This window comes from Plecotus auritus (assembly GCF_963455305.1).
Source record: "Plecotus auritus genome assembly, chromosome: 7".
In the NCBI taxonomy this organism is placed as follows: domain Eukaryota; kingdom Metazoa; phylum Chordata; class Mammalia; order Chiroptera; family Vespertilionidae; genus Plecotus; species Plecotus auritus.
The window spans coordinates 34,901,861-34,922,230 of record NC_137774.1 but is presented as its reverse complement, the minus strand read 5'-3'; the positions used below and the strand labels follow the sequence as shown (position 1 = coordinate 34,922,230).

Sequence of the window (20,370 nt, the reverse complement as noted above, 5' to 3'; positions counted from 1 at the left end):
CTCAACTCTTTTATTTCGATGTTAATATTTATGCTGTGTCCTAGTGATTGAGATCTGAGGACTGCCACCAACACCCTCATCTGACAGCTCCTTGGCCTGCTGAGGAAACTGCACAAATAAGAACCTCTCTACCTAGTAGCCTCACCTCACTCTGACATTAAAGAGATATGAGTCCTTAAAACCAAGCCCTTCCCCAGTTGACCAAAAGGAGAACTTAGATTGAAATTATGGTTCAGATAGTATACACATTGTGATCTGTTACCTTGTGTGTGATTATAATGTGCCTGAGATGGGTGGGGAAGATTGAGGTAAGGTAACCAGTGATGATTGCTGTTGTTGGCATTCCAGGTATGCTTGTCATGTAAAAGCACTGTGTCAGTCAGCTAAGCCAGATTCCTAAAGTATAACTTTTCCACTGCTCCATTTTGCAATTAAGAAACATTTTGTACCACATAAATCTATTCTATGAAATATTTACCTGCTAGCTTAAGGATCTGCTCAAGGTTAAAGGCACTGAAAATGCTCTTTAAACAACATGTGAAGTTTTTTTTTGTATGCTTAATTTCATCTATGGATGCAGTTTCTCCAGTTCAACCAAAGTGTAAACTTTGACTTGTCTGCCCTCTAGTGGATATCTGTGATTAACCAGTGTCTACTGGCTTTAGAAAAATTAATTTTTCTTGATTGGCTTTCCAAGTTTAAGCCTCTGTTTCCTTAAAGAGTGTGTTATTGCTACCAAAGGAACAATTTATAGTTTTATTCCATTTTCTAAGATGCCAATAAATACCTTCCCTTGCTTCCCCATGGGATCAGGCGTAGACAGCCTGTCTGCAGCAACTTATCTTTGCAGTGCACAGCCACCCCAATGTATCAAACATATTCCTGTTGTTCTTTCCTCTTGCTTATATCTCAAATGCCTGTCAGTCTCTGTGCCTCTTCAGATCTTTTTCGTCCTTCAAGATCAAACTCAAAGCTGATTTGTTCCTGTGAACACTGTAAAGGTTCCCCCTGAAGTGAGTGGGATCTCAACATCACATTGGGTTCCCCAGCCCAGAGCGCCAGAGCCACATAACATTGAGTGAACTCAGGGTATCAGATACTGAGTTGTGTGGCTCTGTGTCAGATACTGAGTTCTCCCTACTCCTCATGTATTTGACTGACAGCTCCCCACCTATGGGAGATCCAGTGTTGCCATCCTCCCAATTCCCAGTGGCCCTGACCTGCTGAGCTCATACCCTGCAGAGGAGTCAGCTGACTATGGCCAGCTTGAGCCCACAGTGCCACTCTTTTAGTAGGCTCTCAAGGAGGGAGAGACTGAATTGTTGGCTCTAGGGCAGGGGTCATTTTTCTTTTGCATGCCCAACCAGCAACATCCATTCACATGTGATGTTGAGATCCCACTCACTTCAGGGGGAACCTTTCCAGCTGAGATATCCCCCTGGATTCTCAACCGCTACACATGGGTATAGGGCCAGCCCTTTTCACATCTCCACCCTTCCTATCAGTCAAGAGCAGCTTGGCCCTTCCCTCATACACCCAGGCCCAGCAGAGGTAGCCACAAACTGTGGATTACTTTGTAGCTCCAAACAGGTAGCCCAGGGCTGGTCACAGAAGTGCTTTACATTGATCTGCATTGGAATCCCTCCCAAGAGGCCCCCAAATCAACACACCCAATGGCAGGATTCAGACCACATCAGAGCATGACCCAATTAGGTCAAAAGTACACACCCAAAGAGAGATTTCTGCAGGCACCAGACCCTGCTGGGGCAAATTCCTCTGCATGGGTTTGATCCTCATGGTTAGTCAGACCAAGTCAATCTTACCCACAGATGTGCCAACAGCAATCAAGATTCAACTACAACAGGAAGGTTCACATAACCCACACAAGGGACATTCCTGGAGCACCTAGCTCAGATGATCAGGGAGACTGTGCCATTGAGCCCCACAAGACATCCATATAAGGCCATGATACCAAGACCGGGAGGCATCGCAGATCTACCTAATACACAGAAACAATTACAGAGAGGCAGACAAAATGAAGAGACAAAGAAACATGCCCCAAATGAAGGAACAGGAGAAATTCGTAGAAAAAGACCTAATTGAAATGAAGGCAAGCAATCTCTGAAATACAGAGTTCAAAACAATGGTTAAAAGGATGTTCAAAGAACCTGCAAAGTTTCTGTTGAGAAATCAGCTGATAGTCATATGGGTGCTCAACTAACTGCTTTTCTCCTGCTTTAACCCTTAGCATTTTAATTATGATGTGTCTTGGTGTGGGCCTCTTTGGGATCCTCTTGTTTGGTATTCTCTGCGCTTCCTGTACTTGTAAGTCTGTTTCTTTCACCAGGTAGGGGAAGTTTGCTGTCATTATTTCTTCAAATAGGTTTTCAATATCTTGCTCTCTCTCTTCTCCTTCTGGCACCCCATTATGTTAATGTTGGTGCACTTGAAGTTGTCCCAGAAGCTCCTTATACTCTCTAAATATTTTTGGATTCTTTTCTTTTTACTCTTCTAAATTGGTGTATTTTTGCTTCTTCATATTCCAAATCATTGATTTGATTCTCAGAAACCTCTACTCTGTTGTTGAATCCCTGTAAATTATTATTTGTTTCAGTTAGTCTATGCTTAATTTCTGACTGGTCCTTTTTCATGTCTTTGAAATTCTCACTGAGATCCTTGAAATTCTCACTAAGTCCCTTGAAACTCTCATTAAGATCCTTGAGCATTCTTATAACCATTGTTTTGAACTCTGTATCTTGTAGTTTATTTGCTTCCATTTCATTTAATCTTTTTCTGGAGATTTCTTCTGTTCTTTCATTTGTGACATGTTTCTTTGTCTTCCCATTTTTGCTGCTTCCCTGTGTTTGTTTCTATGTATTAGGTAGAGCTGCTATGTCTCCTGGAATTGGTGGAGTGCCCTTGTGTAGTAGGTGTCCTGTAGGGCCCAGTGGCTCAGCCTCCCCAGTCACCTGAGCTGGGCACCCTAGGTGTGCCACTGTGTGGGCTGTGTCCAAAGTCTTGTAGTTGAGCCTTGATTGCTATTGGCATCACTGGGAGGAATTGACCTCCAGACCAATTGGCTGTGAGGATCAGCTGCAACTACAGTGGAAGAGTAGCTGTGCAGGAGACACCCCTATGGAGCAGGACTTGCTTCAGTGGGGCTTTGGTGCTTACTGAGTCTGCCCCATGAGTATGTTGCTCATGAATGTGTAGAATTGTAATCTGGTATGGTCTAAAACTGTCCACCAGATGCTTTGGCTCTAGGGCCTCCCAGGAAGTGCAAAGTCAGCCACTGCCTGGGGCCTCCCGGCAGGAGCTACAAAGCGATCTGCAGGTAGCTGCTACTTGTGTTGGGCTTGGAAGTGCCCACACGAGGCCAAGCTGTGAAGCTAGGCAGACTGCTTCTAGTGCCAGGTCTTGGGCCTCTTATTGATAGGTACAGAGTATGCTGACACCAGCTGCTGCTTGTTTGAGAGATTTTAGGGAAGTATGAAGCCTAAGCCAGGACAGGCCATTCATATGGAAAAGCTGCTGCAAACAGCTTGAGGTGGGGCTTTAATTGGATGGGGCAGGATCTCAAGGAATCACCAGGGCAGAGCAAACAGTGTGAGCCAGGCAATGGAAACTCATATATGGCTGCCAGTCAGCTCTGCAACAGGGGGAAGTCGCAACATAGGAACAATGACCCCTGCAAGTACTCCTGTTGGGGAGAAAGCCGCTCTCAAGTTCTTGCTCTGATGCCAGACAATCCAGTTCCTCCCTGTATGTCCCTGGATCCCCCTAGCCACTGCCCCAGCACTGGAGCTCAAAGGTTAGTGAGTCTGTATAAGTTCATGTGCCGGCCCTTTAAGAGGAAGTGCCTGGGTCTCCAGCAGCCTCCATGTCACTCAGCCACAATCCCCACTGGTTTTTACAGCCCAAAGTTACAGGGACTTCTCTTCCCAGCACTATAACCCTGGGCTGAGGGTCTAGTTTGGGGCTGGGACCCCTTGCTCCTCACAGAAGGCCTCTGCAACTGAGATATCCTTCCTGATTAAAAAACGCCACATGTGGGTGTTAGACCAGCCCATTTCACACCTCCACACCTCCTACCAATCTCAATGTGCTTTTTTCTTTACTTGTCTAATTGTAGGACTTCCATTCAGCCAGATTTCAGATGGTTTTGAATGATGGTTGTTCTGTATTTTAGTTGTAATTTTGATGTGGTTGTGGGAGGCAGCAAGTACCAGCCTCCATCTTGGTTCTCTCTCTTGCTTTCTTCTTTAGTTCCCTCCCTACCACTATCTTGGGATATAAGTACCAAAGTCAGATTCTTAGTTTAGAGGCAATTGGTTATAGTAGAAATATAGACCTGAGTTCAAATTCTGCTATACAAAAAAAATTGGCTTTGTGACCTTGAGCAAGTCCTACAGGGTTTTGGTACACGTTAAATAAAATAACATAAAGTTACTTAAAGCCCATATTGACGCTCAATAAATGTTATTCATCTTTGTACATGCAACTGGTTTTGGCCCCTTGTGCCCTCTAAGGAAGTATCAAGTGTGTTTTTGCTTTTTACTTTTCTACATGCTCTCATCACAATTCTCATTGGTAGAAAAATTCACCAAAGAGCTGAAAATAATTTGAATTATCCTCCTTTTGATCTGCTCATTTTTAAAGTATCCCCTTTTTGATCTGCTCACTTATATATGAGGGGAAGGGTATGAAGCTAACAATGGCCCATAAACATGTAAGAGGGTGTTCAACCTTATTAGTAATGAGGGCAAAGCAAATTAAGACAGTAATGAGATAAACACTATACAGGCAAAAATGAAAACATCTGATGATTCCAATTGTTGGCTAGGGTTTAGATTAATTAACTCTCACTTCTTCCTGGGGGGAATATAAATCAGCACAGCCACTTTGGAAAATAATTTGGCACTATCTTATAAATTTGAACCTTTATTGACTCTACAGTCTTCTAATTCCACTCCTAGGTATATATCCTGTTGGCATTCTTGTGCATGCAGACCAAAGGACATGTACAAGAATGTGTATAACAGGCCTGGCCAGTGTTGCTCAGTGGCTAGAGCATCAGCCTGTGTATCGGAAGGTCATGGCTTCAATTCCTGGTCAAGGGCAGTTACCTCAGTTGGACATTCATTCCTGGCCCTGGTCGGGGTATATGTGGGAAGCAACCAATATCTATCTCTCTCTCTCTCTCTCTCTCTCTCTCTCTCTCTCTCTCTCTCTCTCTCCCTCCCTCCCTCCCTCCCTTTCATTCTCTCTTTAAAAAAAAATTAGGAGGATTCCAAGATGGTGGCCAGCAGGACGACAGTGAGAGAGAAAGAGTGAGTGAGTGAGGGAGTGAAAGGGGAGTGTGTGGGTGTGTGGTGTGTGTGTGTTTGTGTGAGTGAGGGAGGGACAGCTAGATCTCGCAGGACCTTCGGGGGCTGGCGGACCTGGCTCACATAGCCGGGCAGCCTCTGCTACTGCTGTGATCTCTCCCAGAGTGTGCCATCTTGAAGGGGAGAGCTGCTGTGACTGGGAGCCCAGCCTCACCTCCACCCAGGGCAGGGATCCTCAAACTACGGCCTGTGGGCCACATGCGGCCCGCCGAGGACATTTATCCGGCCCGCCGGGTGCCGCTGCCTGTCCTGCTTAGCAGCCAACTCGTCCCGGGCCTGCAGTGCGCATAGGAATTTGTTCATAGTTTTTTAAAAAAACTATAGTCCGGCCCTCCAATGGTCTGAGGGACAGTGAACTGGCCCCCTGTTTAAAAAGTTTGAGGACCCCTGACCCAGGGTGTCTCAGACACCACCCAGAATACTACAGCCACTCCGGCCAGGGACCTGCTGCCTCGGCTGCCAACCCATGGATGCCAGGACTCCAGCCTCCCAAGCTGAGGGCTCCTGTGAGTTCCAGAGGGCACTCCCCTGCCTCCAGTCAGATGCCTTAGACCAGTGGTCGGCAAACTCATTAGTCAACAGAGCCAAATATCAACAGTACAATGATTGAAATTTCTTTTGAGAGCCAAATTTTTTAAACTTAAACTTCTTCTAACGCCACTTCTTCAAAATAGACTCGCCCAGGCCATGGTATTTTGTGGAAGAGTCACACTCAAGGGGCCAAAGAGCCGCATGTGGCTCGCGAGCCGCGGTTTGCCTACCACTGCCTTAGACCCAGGCACCGCGACCACACATATGAGCAGCTGAGCCTTACGCATCAGCCCCAGGCTCAGCAACCACGTGCATGAACAGCCAAGCCTTATATAGCAGCCCCAGGCACCGGGACCGCTCCAGCAGCTGCGTGAGCAGCCGCCGCCCACAACCATCGGAGGAGCAGCCACTGCCTGCGACCACATGAGGAACAGCCTCCCTGTGACCACCCACCAAGGAGCAGCTGCTTCCCACAACCGTGCGAGGAGCAGCTGCCCCACAATCAGCTGCCGCCCATGACCCCCCAAGGAGTAGCCACTGCCCGTGACCGCACAAGGAGCAGCTGCCCCGCAACCACGCAAGGAGCAGCCACTGCCCATGACCATGCAACCTACCACCAAGCCCACCGCTGCAGCTACAGGCCCCACATGACTCGACACCTAGATTCTTTGGTGAGAGCAAAAATGGGGAGACAGAAGAACAATCCCCAAAGGAAAGAAAAGGAGGAATTGCCAGAAAAGGAACTAAATGAAACAGAGACATGCAATATGCCAAAAATAATTCAGAATAAGGGTCATACAGTTCATAAACCGGATGGATGAGAAAATCAACAGCCTATGTAAGAATGAAGAGGAAATAAAAAGTGATACAGCTACAATAAAAAACAATATGGAAGCTTTCAACAGTAGACTAGGAGAAGCAGAGGACAGAATTAGCGAATTAGAAGACAGGGAAGCAAAACACACCCAATCTGAACTATAATTGGAGAAAAAAATCAAAAGACAGGAGGAGACCCTGAAGGAGCTTTGGGACAACATGAAACGAAGCAACATACATATAATAGGGGTGCCAGAATGACAAGAAGAGAAGCAAGGGTTAGAAAACCTATTTGAAGAAATAATGTCAGAAAACGTTCCCGATTTGGGGAAGAAAAAGTCACACAAGCTCAGAGAGTCCCAAACAAGATGAATCCCAAAAGATCAACACCAAGATATGTCGTAATTACAATGGCAAACATTAACAACAAAGAGAGAATCTGAAATGCTGCAAGAGAGAGACAGAAAGTTACCTACAAAGGAGATCCCATTAGATTATCAAATGATTTTTCAACAGAAACACATAGGCCAGAAAGGAATGGAAAGAAGTATACAAAGTGATGCAAAGCAAGGGACTGAATCCAAGAATACTCTGTCCAGCAAGGCTATCATTCAAAACTGAAGGGGAAATCAGAAGCTTTCACAGACAAAGAAAAGATAAACAATCCAAACAAAAAATGGGTAAAGGACCTAAATAGAAGATATACAGAAGGCCAAGAGACATATGAAAAAATGCTCAGTCACTAATCATCCGAGAGATGCAAATCAAAACAACAATGAAATACCATCTCAAACCTGTCAGAATGGCTGTCATCAACAAATAAACAAACAACAAGTGCTGGAGAGGATGTGGAGAAAAAGGAACCCTCTTGCACTGCTGGTGGGAATGCAGACTGGTACAGCCACTGTGGAAAACAGTATGCTGTTTCCTCAAAAAATTAAAAATGGAACTTCCATTTGATCCAGTAATCCCACTTCTAGGAATAGATCCGAAGAAAACAGAAACACCAATCAGAAAGGATATATGCACCCCTATGTTCACAGCGGCACAATTTACAATAGCTAAGATTTGGAAACAGCCTAAGTGCCCATCACCAGATGAGTGGATTAGAAAACTGTGATACATCTACACAATGGAATACTACACTGCTATAAAGAAGAAGGAATTCTTACCATTTGCAACAGCATGGATGGAACTGGAGAGCATTATGCTAAGCGAAATAAGCCAATCAGAGAAAGATAAATATCACATGATCTCACTCGTTTGTGGAATATAATGAACAACATAAACTGATGAACAAAAACAGAACCAGAGTCATAGAAGCATTGAACAGACTGTCCAACCTATGAGGGAAGGCGGGGGTGAGGGGGTAAGAGATCAACCAAAGGACTTGTATGCATGCATAAGAGCATAACCAATGGACACAGATGGGGGGTAGGGGTGAGGGCATGTGCTGGGGGGTGGGAGCAGCCAGGGAGTGGTCAATGGGGGGAAAAGGAGACTTATGTAATACTTTAAACAATAAAGAATTTAAATTTTAAAAAATCAATGGATGCCGAAACCGGTTTGGCTCAGTGGATAGAGCGTCGGCCTGCGAACTGAGGGGTCCCGGGTTCAATTCCGGTCAAGGGCATGTACCTTGGTTGCGGGCACATCCTCAGTGGGAGGTGTGCAGGAGGCAGCTGATCGATGTTTCTCTCTCATCGATGTTTCTAGCTTTCTATCCCTCTCCTTTCCTCTCTGTAAAAATATCAGTAAACTATATAAAAAAAATTTAAAAAAATCAATGGAAAAAATATCCTCAGGTCATTATTAACAAAAAAAAAAGAACAAATTAAAAAATAAAGTATTAAAAAGAAAAGAATATGTGTAACAGCATGGCTGATGTCATCAAAAATTGGAAACAAGAGGAGAAACCAAGATGGAAGCATAGGTAAACACCTAAACTGCTGCCTCACACAACAATAACAAAACTACAACGAAAAGACAAAACGGACACCATCCAGAACCACAGGAAAACTTGATGAGTGGAAATTCTACAACTAGAAGGAAAGAGGAAAGCGCATTGAGACTCGGAGGAGATGCAAAAGGCTGAGGTACAGAGACGTGCGTGCGGAGAGGATGGGTGGCTGAGTGCATGGGTGGCTGAATGCGTCACTGGCTTTCTAAAGTGGGAGGGAGACAGAAGCTCCCGACTGCACTGAATTCCAGTCCCGGGTGAGACCCTGGGAACCCAGACTCATTCGGGGGGAATCTTGACTGTCAGGAAAAGAGAAAGCACACTGAGACTCAGGGGATCTGTGGAAGGCAGAGGTCCCGAGGCGCGCGCGCGCACAGAGAGGACTGACTGCTGAGTGCACGGGTGGCTGAGTGCACAGCTGGCTTTCTCAAGTGGGAGGGAGACGGAAGCTCCCGACTGCGCTGAATTCCAGTTCCGGGCGAATTTCTGGGAACCCAGATTCATTAGGGGAGAAACTGGACTGTCTGGCAGCGGGCAAAACTCAAGAGCAGCTTTCTCTCAGAGGTGCTTGCAGCGATTACCGAGGGACACTGAGACCAAGGGGCCTCATAGGGCAGGGCTGATGTGAAGCCAAGGCTGTCTGCTCTGCCCTAAGACTCTGCCCCATCCAAGCTGAGCACAGAGGCTTTTGCAATTTTGCAAGTCTTGTCTCATAAGGGTGTCTCCAGCACAGAAGTTCTCCCAGCGTATACACAGCTGATCCTCACAGCCAATTGGCCTGGAGGTCAGTTCCTCCCAGTGATACCAACAACAATCAAGACTTAACTACAGCAAGGCTGTGCACACAGTCCACAAAGGAGTGCACCAAAAGTGTCCACCTCAGGTAACTGGAAGAGGCTGAGCCACTGGGCCCTATAGGACACCTAGCACACAAAGCTACTCTACCAACTCAGGGAAGCAGCAAAAATGTGAAGACAAAGAAACAGATCACAAATGAAAGAAATGGAGGAAAGCAAACGACTGGATATAGAGTTCAAAACCACGGTTATAAGGTTTTTCAAGAATTTTCTAGAAAAGGCCGATAAATTTAGTGAGACCCTAGAGGATATGAAAAAAGACCAACTAGAAATTAAACATACACTGACTGAAATAAAAAATATTATACAGAGATCTAACAGCAGACTAGAGGACCGCAAGAATCAAGTCAAAGATTTGAAATACAAAGAAGCAAAAAACACTCATCTGGAAAAGAAAAAAGAAAAAAGAATCCAAAAATATGAAGATAGTATAAAGAGCCTCTGGGACAACTTCAAGCGTACCAACATCAGAATTATGGGGGTGCCAGAAGAAGAGAGAGAGCAAGATGCTGAAAACCTATTTGAAGAAATAATGACCGAAAACTTCCCCCACCTGGTGAAAGAAATAATTTACAAGTCCAGGAAGTGCAGAGAACCCCAAACAAAAAGAATCCAAACAGGACCACACCAAGACACATCATAATTAAAATGCCAAGAGCAAAAGACAAAGAGAGAATCTTAAAAGCAGCAAGAGAAAAACAGTTAATTACCTACAAGGGAGCACCCATATGACTGTCAGTTGATTTCTCAACAGAAACTATGCAGGCCAGATGGGAGTGGCAAGAAATATTCAAAGTGATGAATAGCAAGAACCTACAACCAAGATTACTCTACCCAGCAAAGCTATCATTCAGAATTGAAGGTCAGATAAAGAGCTTCACAGATAAGAAAAAGCTAAAGGAGTTCATCACCACCAAACCAGTATTATATGAAATGCTGAAAGGTATTCTTTAAGAAGAGGAAGGAGAAGAAAAAGGTAAAGATAAAAATTATGAACAACAAATACATGTCTATCAACAAGAGAATCTAAAAATCAAGTGAATAAAAACTCTGATGAACAGAATAGACTGGTGAATATAATAGAATCAGGGGCATAGAAAGGGAGTGGACTGACAATTCTCGGGGGGGTGGGGGAAGGGCGTGGGGGGTGCGGGAAGAGACTGGACAAAAATTGTACACCTATGGATGAGGACAGTGGTGGGGAGGGTAAGGGCAGAGGGTGGGGTGGGAACCGGGTGGAGGGGAGCTATGGGGGGAAAAAAGAGGAACAATTGTAATAATCTGAACAATAAAAATTTATTGAACTTAAAGAAATTGGAAACAATCCCATCTATTTATGTAGAATGGTTAAACTTTGATATAGTCATATAATGCAATCTTTTACCCCAGTAAAAATGAACAAACTATAGTTATATATAATTAGTGGATGAATCTTGTTAGTATAGTAGTTAGCATATTGAAAAGACTACATACAATTTAATACAATGTTTAAATGCCCAAAACAATCAAAATTAAATATGTTGTTTACAAATATAAACATATGTTTTTAAAAAACAGTGGAATAAAAAATAATGTAAAGAAGTTGAACCAGTAGGTAAATTAAAATGAAATTCTAAAAAATATTCATCCTTGGCCAGTGTGGCTTAGTTGGTAGAGTATCATCCCATGCACCAAAAGGTTGCCAGTTTGACTACCAGTCGGGGCACATACCCAGGTTCAATTCCAGGTCCAAATGCATATAGGAGGCAACCAATTGATGTGTCTCTCTCACACGATGTTTCTCTCTCTCTCTCTCTCTCTCCCCCTCTCCCTTCCTCTTTCTCTAACAAAATCAATAAAAACATATAAAAACAAAATAAAAATATTCAGATAATACAAAAGAAGGCAGAAATGGAGGAATAGAAGAGTAAACATATAGAGGATAAACAGACAATAAATAATAACATGGTAGACTCAAATCTATTTAATTACATTAAATGTTAATGGACCAAACACTATAATTAAAAGGCAGAGATTGTCAGAATCCTATCTAATAAAGAGGGAATATGCTAATTGACCATCACTCCGTCAAAGATGGCTGCACCCACAGCTGAGGCCAAGTTCCCATAAGGAGCCTTAACAAGCAATCAGCAGGGACCTGAGGCTATGCCCTCCCCCACCTGGCAGGGCTTGACAGGGGACCTCAAGGTGCGCTTCCTGTCTTGGTGCTGGGCTAGGGGACCTCAGGCTGCTCCCCCCACCCCAGTGCCAGGCCAGGGGAACTCAGGCCGCACCCCCCACCAGGTGGGGCTTGACAGGGGACTTCAGGCCACGCTCCCCACCCCAATACCAGCCCGGGGACCTGAGGCTGCGCCCCCCTGCCTGGCTGGGCTTGACAGGGGACCTCAGGCCATGCCCCCCCCATCCAGCGGGGCTTGACAGGGGACCTCAAGGTGCACCCCCAGTGCTGGGTCAGGGAACTCAGGCCACACCCCCCACCAGGTGGGGCTTGACAGGGGACTTCAGGCAGCACCCCCCACCCCAGCACCAGGCCAGGGGACCTCAGACCACACCCCCCACCCAGCAGGCTTGACAGGGGACTCTCAGGCTGTGCCCCCCCCCTGCCCCAGCACTGGGCCAGGGGACCTGATGTTGCACCCTGCTGCCTGGCTGGGCTTAACAGGGGACCTCAGGCCATGCCCCCCACCCATCAGGGCTTGACAGGGAACCTCAAGGTGCACCCCAGTGCTGGGTCAGGGGAACTCAGGCTGCACCCCCGCCCAGCGGGGCTTGACAGGGGACCTGAGGCTGTGCCCCCCTGCTGGTGGGGCTTGACGTGGGACCTGAGGCTACGCCCCGCTCCCGGTGCTGGGCCGGGGGACCTCAGGCTGCGCCCCTCCCCTGCCTGGCAGGGCTTGACAAGGGACCTCAGGCCATGCCCCCCACCCAGTGGGGCTTCATAGGGGATCTCAGGTCGTGTCCCCCACCTGGCGGTGTTTGACGGGGGACCTCAAGGCACGCCCCCGGCCCCAGTCTGGGCTGGGGGACCTCAGGCCACATCCCCCATCCTGGCGCCCGGCCAGGGGACCTGAGGCTACGCCCCTGCCTGGCAGGGCTTGACAAGGGTGGGACTGGCCGGGTCTGGATCTAGCTCAATGGGGGGGTGGGGGCCAGCCAGGTCTGGGTCTCAGGCAATTTTGAGGTACATGTGGGTGGGCGGGGACTGGACTCTGGGTCCCGTGGTGCGCCCCAGACTCTGACAGGAGGAAGGTTTTCATATACATTTTACTAATTTTCTTTCATCTCTGACACTTCTATTATAGAGAAAGGGCAAATAGCAATATTAAATTATTGCCTCTAATTAATCCCCTTTTAATGTGCACAAATTTCGTGCACTGGGTCACTAATGGATAAAATAAAGCAAGATCTAACTATATTCTGTCTATAAAAGACATTCTTTAAAATATAAAGAGATTTAAAAATATACCTTGCAAACAATGAGTAAAAGTCTGGAGTGGTTGTATTAATATCAGATAAAATAGATTTCAAGACAAATAGACTCACTGGAAAATAAAGCAATCTTGAAAAAGAAGAATCAAGTTAGAGGATTTATATTTCCTTAAAAATGTACTAGAAACTACAGTAATCAAGATGGTATGGTATTGACATAAAGATTGACAAATAGGTCAATGGAACAGAATGAAAAGCTAGAAATAGACCTCACTTATATTGTCATTTGATTTTTTACAAAAGAGACAAGTAATCCAATGGGGAAAGGGAAGTTTTAACAAATGATGCTTAAAAACTGGATAACCATATGTGAAAAAACAAAGAACCTCAACTCCTACCTCACACCATATACAAATAGGGCAAGGGTGACCAGAGACAAATATAAAATGTCAGAGAAAATGTAAAGAAAATATTAGCACCAAAGTATCATTAATTCTCTTAACTTTTTTCACTTTTCCTTTATATTACTATTCTTTCTCCAAGAAAAAACCTGTGAAATATCTTAGCACATAATAATTTCTAAGCTAAAGAGAGATAAATGATATGCTTTTCAGTGTGTTAGAAGGCAATACTTTATCAGTTTTACTTCTAGCTTCACCATATGAGTTTCCTAGGGCAACTTATTTCTTTCCTCTTTGTGAAATTCAGTTTCTTTATCTGTAAGGTATTCACAGTTAGTTAAATTTAAATTGCCATAGGGTGAGAGCAGCCAGAGCACAGCAAGAGCACAGTTGCTCTGAGTCCGTATCTACTTCTGAATCCTGCTCACAGCTACATCAAGTGTCAGAGCATGTTTCTTCTTGAACCCTGCTTGCCACACTAACTGTTGGGTCTGAGCCCCTCTGCCAGGTGCTGGACCTTCTTGGGACACTGCGTGGTAGATGGAGTTCTTCACTGCAAAGTCCCATATAGGTAGCCACACACCGGCTGATGAACAAATACGTCTTTCCTACAAAGAGGCAGTATCCTCTATACCCACAGCTATTATCTGAGCAGTTGCACGCTACCTCTGGACCTTCTGCCTTACATAGCAGTGGCATCTAAGCTCTCCCTCAGAGCTATAGCCTCAGTAGTCTCTCCAGCCTCTCTCACCTCTCCCAGCCTTTTCCCCCTTCATATCGCAGCAGCACCAGCCTTATATCATAGCTGCATCCTATGTGCCTGCCTTTTCTCCCCAGCACACTGGCTGGTCAGTAACCTACTTTAATACTATTTAGACAAAAGAGGCGTCTTGCCAATAGTTACATCAATCATTTTGGCTACTGAAAGGTACATGTGAGCATTGTACCGTGAGATTGCTGTCCTTGCAACTGTGTATGGCATCTTAGCCTTGAACATTCTAACTAAGATTCCCATGTTAGAGTGGTCTTAGCCATACTAACAAGGCCTTCACTCTCTAATTGGCCTTGAGTATCTGACGACTCTGGCATGGTTCCCACACATAGGTAATAACACACTCAATTATGTTATGTGCCACTAAGAAAAAATAAATATTGCAAGCAAACTATGATTCAGTAATTTTTTATCACATTGATTTATCCTAAGTTATATATGTTAGAATCAGTGAAAATATGGACCATCAACCTTTTGAGTTTATAAGAAGTAAGTAGGACAAAGTGTTGAGAAAGATGCCTAACGATTATAAATACTTAGTAAGTAGTAGCCATTATGTTGATGGTAATGGTGATTTGATAATGAGCACTTTGTGAAGTGGTGCTCATTATTTAGGTGGTTCTTTGGGGATCAGAATCATTAACAGGTCATTGTGAATTTGAAGTAGCATAAAAACATATCTATAATAATAAAAGCATAATATGCTAATTAGACCAGACAGCCAACAACCTTCCAAACGTCCTTCCGAACGAAGCCGGGGCTGCCGGCTGTGGGATCGAGGCAGCAGCCATGAGGGAGGGATCGAGGCAGCCGCCACAGCTGTGAAGGCCTACTCTTGCACGATTTCGTGCATAGGGCCTCTAGTGTAACAATAATATAACATCTTGAGTTGGTTTTTAGAGGTAATTCTTCAATGATTAGTATTTGGTTATCAATGAAATTTATAGACTATTTTTGAAGTTGTCTTCAGGAATAACTTCTATTAATATATATCAACCTCCTGGGTTAAAGTCACTTTGTATAGAGAATTTAGTTCAAGTACACAGCATGAAAAAGGTGTTCCTACATGTAAAGCTTAGTAAAATTTCATTGTTGATATTGTGATATGAGACCTCAGGTTATAAATTGTTTTTCTCGTTTTCCTGTCTATACAGGAGGCAGACAGTGGTGAGGAGGAATGCCGGTCACAGCCCAGGAGGTATGTTTATTCACTATATCCTATAGCTTTTCTTTTTGTTGTTGTTTTTCTATTACAGTTTACATTTAATATTATCCTGTATTAGTTTTAGATGTATAGCATAGTAGTTAGACAATCATGTTCTTTGCAGAGTGGTCCCCCCATATTTCAAGTACCTACCTGGCCCCATACATAGTTATTATTATACTGACTATATTCCCTATCCTGTAACTTATATCTCTGTGACTGTTCCGTACCGTAATTTGTACTTCTTTATTTCTTCACCTTTTCACCCAGCCCCTCAACCCATCTCCCCTCTGTCAACTGTCAGTCTGTTCTCTGTATCTGTGAGTCTATTTCTATTTCATTTATTTTGTCCTTTAGATTTCACATATAAGTGAAATCATATGGTATTTGTCTTTGCCTGATTTATTTCACATCTATGGCCATATCCTGTAGCATTTCTGTAATTAATGTTCTTTCTCTAATTTTTCTTCAGTCTTTTCATATTAGCTTATCCTGATTTTCCAAAATGCTTAATTGGTCTCTCAAAATAGGATTGCTTTAAGAATTCAGTTACTGACTCAGATTTAAAATGGTAGATTGCGTTATGTTGTACACTTAAGACTAATATAATTTGTATGTTAATTATGCCTCAGTAAAAAATAAAATGTTAGATTGCTTTTTTTTAAATGCAGAAAGGCCATTGTTGGTCTAGTTTTGGTCCAAGCCTTCAGAACTATCTTGAGTAATAAAAAAGCTAACTTTCCTTACCTTTTAAGAAAATATCAACTGAAGAACATTTCAGCCTTCACCTTTATACTTACGTTTGTCATTCATTTTGATATTTTTCATTTCCTACAGACCGGTTAATATTTCACTTTCTAAATACAAAGGTTATACTGAGTAACATCCCCAGTACTTTCAAATACAATGACACTCGCTCACTCGGAATAGTGGGCATATTGTTATAAGGGTACCAGTAAAAGAAAAAAATTATGCTGCCATTAAAAGAAAAAAATTATGAGACATCCAACATTTAGATTACCTCCTTTAAGTAGTTTTTAAAATCAACTCCCTCCCACAAGAAAGAGTCCTCGCAAATTCTACGTGGTCATTTAAATGTTACCAAACTTGTGTCCTCTGAACTCAATCACATGAGCCATTCTGGATGACACAGGGAAGGGGTACAATAAGCATGCTCATTGTGGAGAAGCTGGCTAAAGGAAATGCTTCCTTAAAGATGAACTACCAGGTGTTTGTTGATATATACCTCACTCTTATAAACTACAACCTAACATAAAAAGTTCCTTTTCCTCAGTAACTAAGGTTATTGGCAATATTTTTCCTGTCTTGGTTATCACAAAAATTTTGGATCAAAGCTTAATAGCGCTTAGGGAATATCTGATAGTGAAGTGTCTTTTTTTTTTTTACATAGGGTTAAAAGATAGAAACCAGAAGAAATTTTAGCTGAATGCTTACCAGAGGCATCATAATCTTATTTCCATTAGAATGAAAAAGAATTCCAAAGGATTCTTAAACTTTCTAGTAGACCAAATTTAAAGGTCTCTGGGTTAATATTAAGCTTTACTTATTGGCTTGGCAACCAACTATGGAGATAATTGTTGTTCCAAAAAGTTACATAATGATAAAGCAGTGAAGTCTGTTCTATTCACAGCACTGAATTGTCAAGCCATTAAGAACCACAAAGACCTCTGTTTAAAAAATTGTTGCTAATAAATCATTAATATGACTAGCAGAGGGTATTTATAGGCTTCTTCTAGTCACAAGAAAAGGATTATGTATAAAAATAAGAAATAAAGAAAAATTTAGTAGCACCCATTTTAAAAAATCAAAATTTACTTTCCTGTTGTAATTTCTTACACTGTGTGTTTCCCAGGCTATTTCTAACTCTAATTGCTTTAGTCTGACTTAAAGCAAAGAAACTTCTCATGAGTGTCAAATGAATGCCCCTTATAGCTAGATGGTATGTAAGAGGTTGATTTTTGTATACTTGGCTACTACTCTGCCATTCTCCATCACTTACCACAGAATAAACAAGCATTGAGTTAGCATCTCTTGATTGAGCATGCCTAAACTCATCTTGTCAATTTGTGGGTTCAATTGTGGTTTGTAGTAGGGAATTGAAGAGTAAATAGCATATCATTAAACTAATGCCGGTTCCAGGTAATAAAGAAGATGTTGCATTAATGATCTCTTATTTTAACCAAATGCCATTTATTGGAAAAGTCATAAGTTAAAAGTACTTTTAATATAATTAGTCCTAATCATGATGCCTTTAAAAAACAATGAAAAGACAACCCAGAAAATAGGAGAAAATACTTGAAAATCATACACAGGGCTAAAGTCCAGAATATATAAAGAACTCTTACAACTCAACAACAAAAGACCCAAACAGCCTATCTTAGTCAGCTCGGGCTCTTATAACAAAACTAGAAGCCCGGTGCACAAAATTCATGCATGGGGGTATTGTCCCTCAGCCCAGCCTACACCCTCTCCAATCTGGGGCCCCTTGAGGAATGTCCGACTGCCGGTTTAGGCCCAATCCCCGGCAGTCGGACATCCCTCTCACAATCCAGGACTGCTGGCTCCTAACCTCTCACCTGCCTGCCTGCCTGATTGCCCCTAACCCAGGGGTGGGCAAACTTTTTGACTCGAGAGCCACAATGGGTTCTTAAACTGGACCGGAGGGGCGAAACAAAAGCATGGATGGAGTGTTTGTGTGAACTAATATAAATTCAAAGTAAAGGAGCGGAGGGGAGAGCAAGAGAACCCTCCGCTCTTTCGGCTCCGCGGGCCGGATAGAACAGCCGAACGGGCCGGATCCGGCCCGCGGGCCATAGTTTGCCCACGGCTGCCCTAACCACTTCTGCCTGCCCCTAACCACTTCCCTGCCAGCCTGATTGACACCTAGTTGCTCCCCTGCCAGTCCAATCGCCCCCAACTGCCCTCCCCTGCTGACCCGATTGCCCCCAACTGCCTTCCCCTGCTGACCCGATCACCCCCAACTGCCCTCCCCTGCTGGCCTGTTCACTCCCAACTGCCCTCCCTTGCCAGCCTGATTGCCCACAACTGCCCTCCCCTACCAGCCATCTTGTGGCAGCCATCTTGTGATGATGTGAGGGCAGCCATCTTAGGTGGCCCTCTTGTGACGATGTCACACAAGGGCATGACACCACCTAGGTTTTTATTATATAGGATAACATAGACCTAGTGACTTAAACAGCAGGAATTTATTTTTCACTGTTCAGGAGGCTGGAAAGTCTAAGATCATTGTGTAGGCAGATTTAGTTCCTGGTGAGAGCCCTCTTCCTGGCTTGCAGACAGATGTCTTCTTGCTGTGTCCTCCCATGGCTGTGAGAGGGTGCTCTGGTTTCTTTCTCTTTTTATATGGCCACTAACCCTATTATGGGGGCCCTACTTTCATGGCATCATTTAACCTTAGTTACCTCTCAAAGGTCCCTATCTTTAAATACCATCACATTGGGGGTTGGGGCTTCAATGTATGGAATTGGGGGGACACAAACATTCAGCCCATAACATTCTACCCCTGCCCCTCCCCCAATATATGTCCTTCTCACATACAAACTATATTGATTTCATCCCAACAGTCCCAAAAGTCTTAACTCATTCTAGCATCACTCTACATCTCAAAGTCCAAAGTCTCATCAGATATGGTGAGACTTGGGGAAGAATCCTTTTCCATCTATGAACCTGTGAAACCAGGTAAATTATGTACTTCAAAATACAGTGGTAGGACAGTCATAGAATACACATTACCATTCCAAATGGGAGAATAGGTAAAAAGAAGAGGTAACAGGGAGAGGAGAATAATGGCGGCGGAATAGACAGACGTGTTCCGAGCCTTGTCCCGGAGCAGAAAGAAAGAACAGCTGAGGGTCGCGCAAGGAGTGTTTGTTGGCTGGTTGGGAGACAGCTGAATTCCAGAAGGAGGTGGGGGACTGCTGAACGGGGTTCCCCTGACCTGGCAGCAAGAACTGCGGCTGGGTCCCCTCCCGGAGCTGCGGGCTTGGACGCGGAGTCTGCGCCATCTTGATCCGGAAAGTGGAGCTTATCTGAAGCCTGAGAATCCACAACTGCGGCACCCCAGGAACAGCTGCGAGCCCCAGAACAACGCTCCCCAACTGGCGCAAGCACACGGGTTCAGAGAAGCTCTACACTCCACCACGGAAAGGTCAGATTTCGCCTGGGATAAGGTGAGGTCTCTGGTCCCGGCGGGAGAGAGGAACGCGCGTTTTGCGGGAGCTGGAGGACCAGGGAAGTCTGTGCCTAGAAAAATCCGTGGCTGTAGGGGCTGGCGTGATCTGTGACTGTGGAAAGGGGTCCTCAGAGCTGCTAAGAGAAGGGCACTCTAAAAAGCAACCCATTTTGATCTGAAGTGCAGGGACACCCTAAGAATTTCAGGCAGTCCAGACTTACGCGCAGCCCGTGCGCTCCCTGGGTGCCTGGGCTTACTCGCAGTCCCGGAGTTCGCACACTTGGGCTTTTTCCTCTTCAAATCCTTGCTTCTGATTACTAAGCCCAATACATAGGATCACCCAGTTGGGGACACCCTGGGAGACTGCAGGGGAAGGTTGTTTTTCTGGAACCTGGGGATCGGAGCTGGGAGTGACCATCAGAGAGTCAGCTCTGAGGCAGACCACTCCCACAGGCCCGAGTGCCACAGAGAAAGAAGGCTCTAACACTCCCTAGAGAGGCCATAGATAGACCCGGAAGTCAATCCAGAAACACTGCCACCCAGGGGCTGAATCACAAATTGACTCTTGTGTAATCAAAAATAAAGGAATACGAGAAATTAAGACACACCGCCTGCTTAAAATCAGGACTGGCTTACAACACCGAAGAGCAGTGGATCGCAGGGAACTGCAATACTGTCTGGACTGAGAAACAGGCGTGCCAAACAGAAAAACAGAGGAAGTGAATGACCTTCACTACTCCACATTTTATTTTTACCTTTTATTTTTTTTATTTTTTTATTTTTTTTTAATTTTCATTTTT

At 44.3% G+C, this 20,370-nt stretch overlaps 1 protein-coding gene across 1 annotated transcript in view; it reads left to right on the top strand.

Moving 5' to 3' along the window:
- SSH2 (slingshot protein phosphatase 2) overlaps window positions 1–20,370 on the top strand; it is a 249,106-nt gene that overhangs the window by 85,365 nt on the left and 143,371 nt on the right. Inside the window, exon 2 of the mRNA XM_080681958.1 lies at window positions 15,308–15,351. Within this exon, the coding sequence (XP_080538084.1) occupies window positions 15,308–15,351 (44 nt within the window). The remainder of the gene's footprint in view (window positions 1–15,307; window positions 15,352–20,370) is intronic.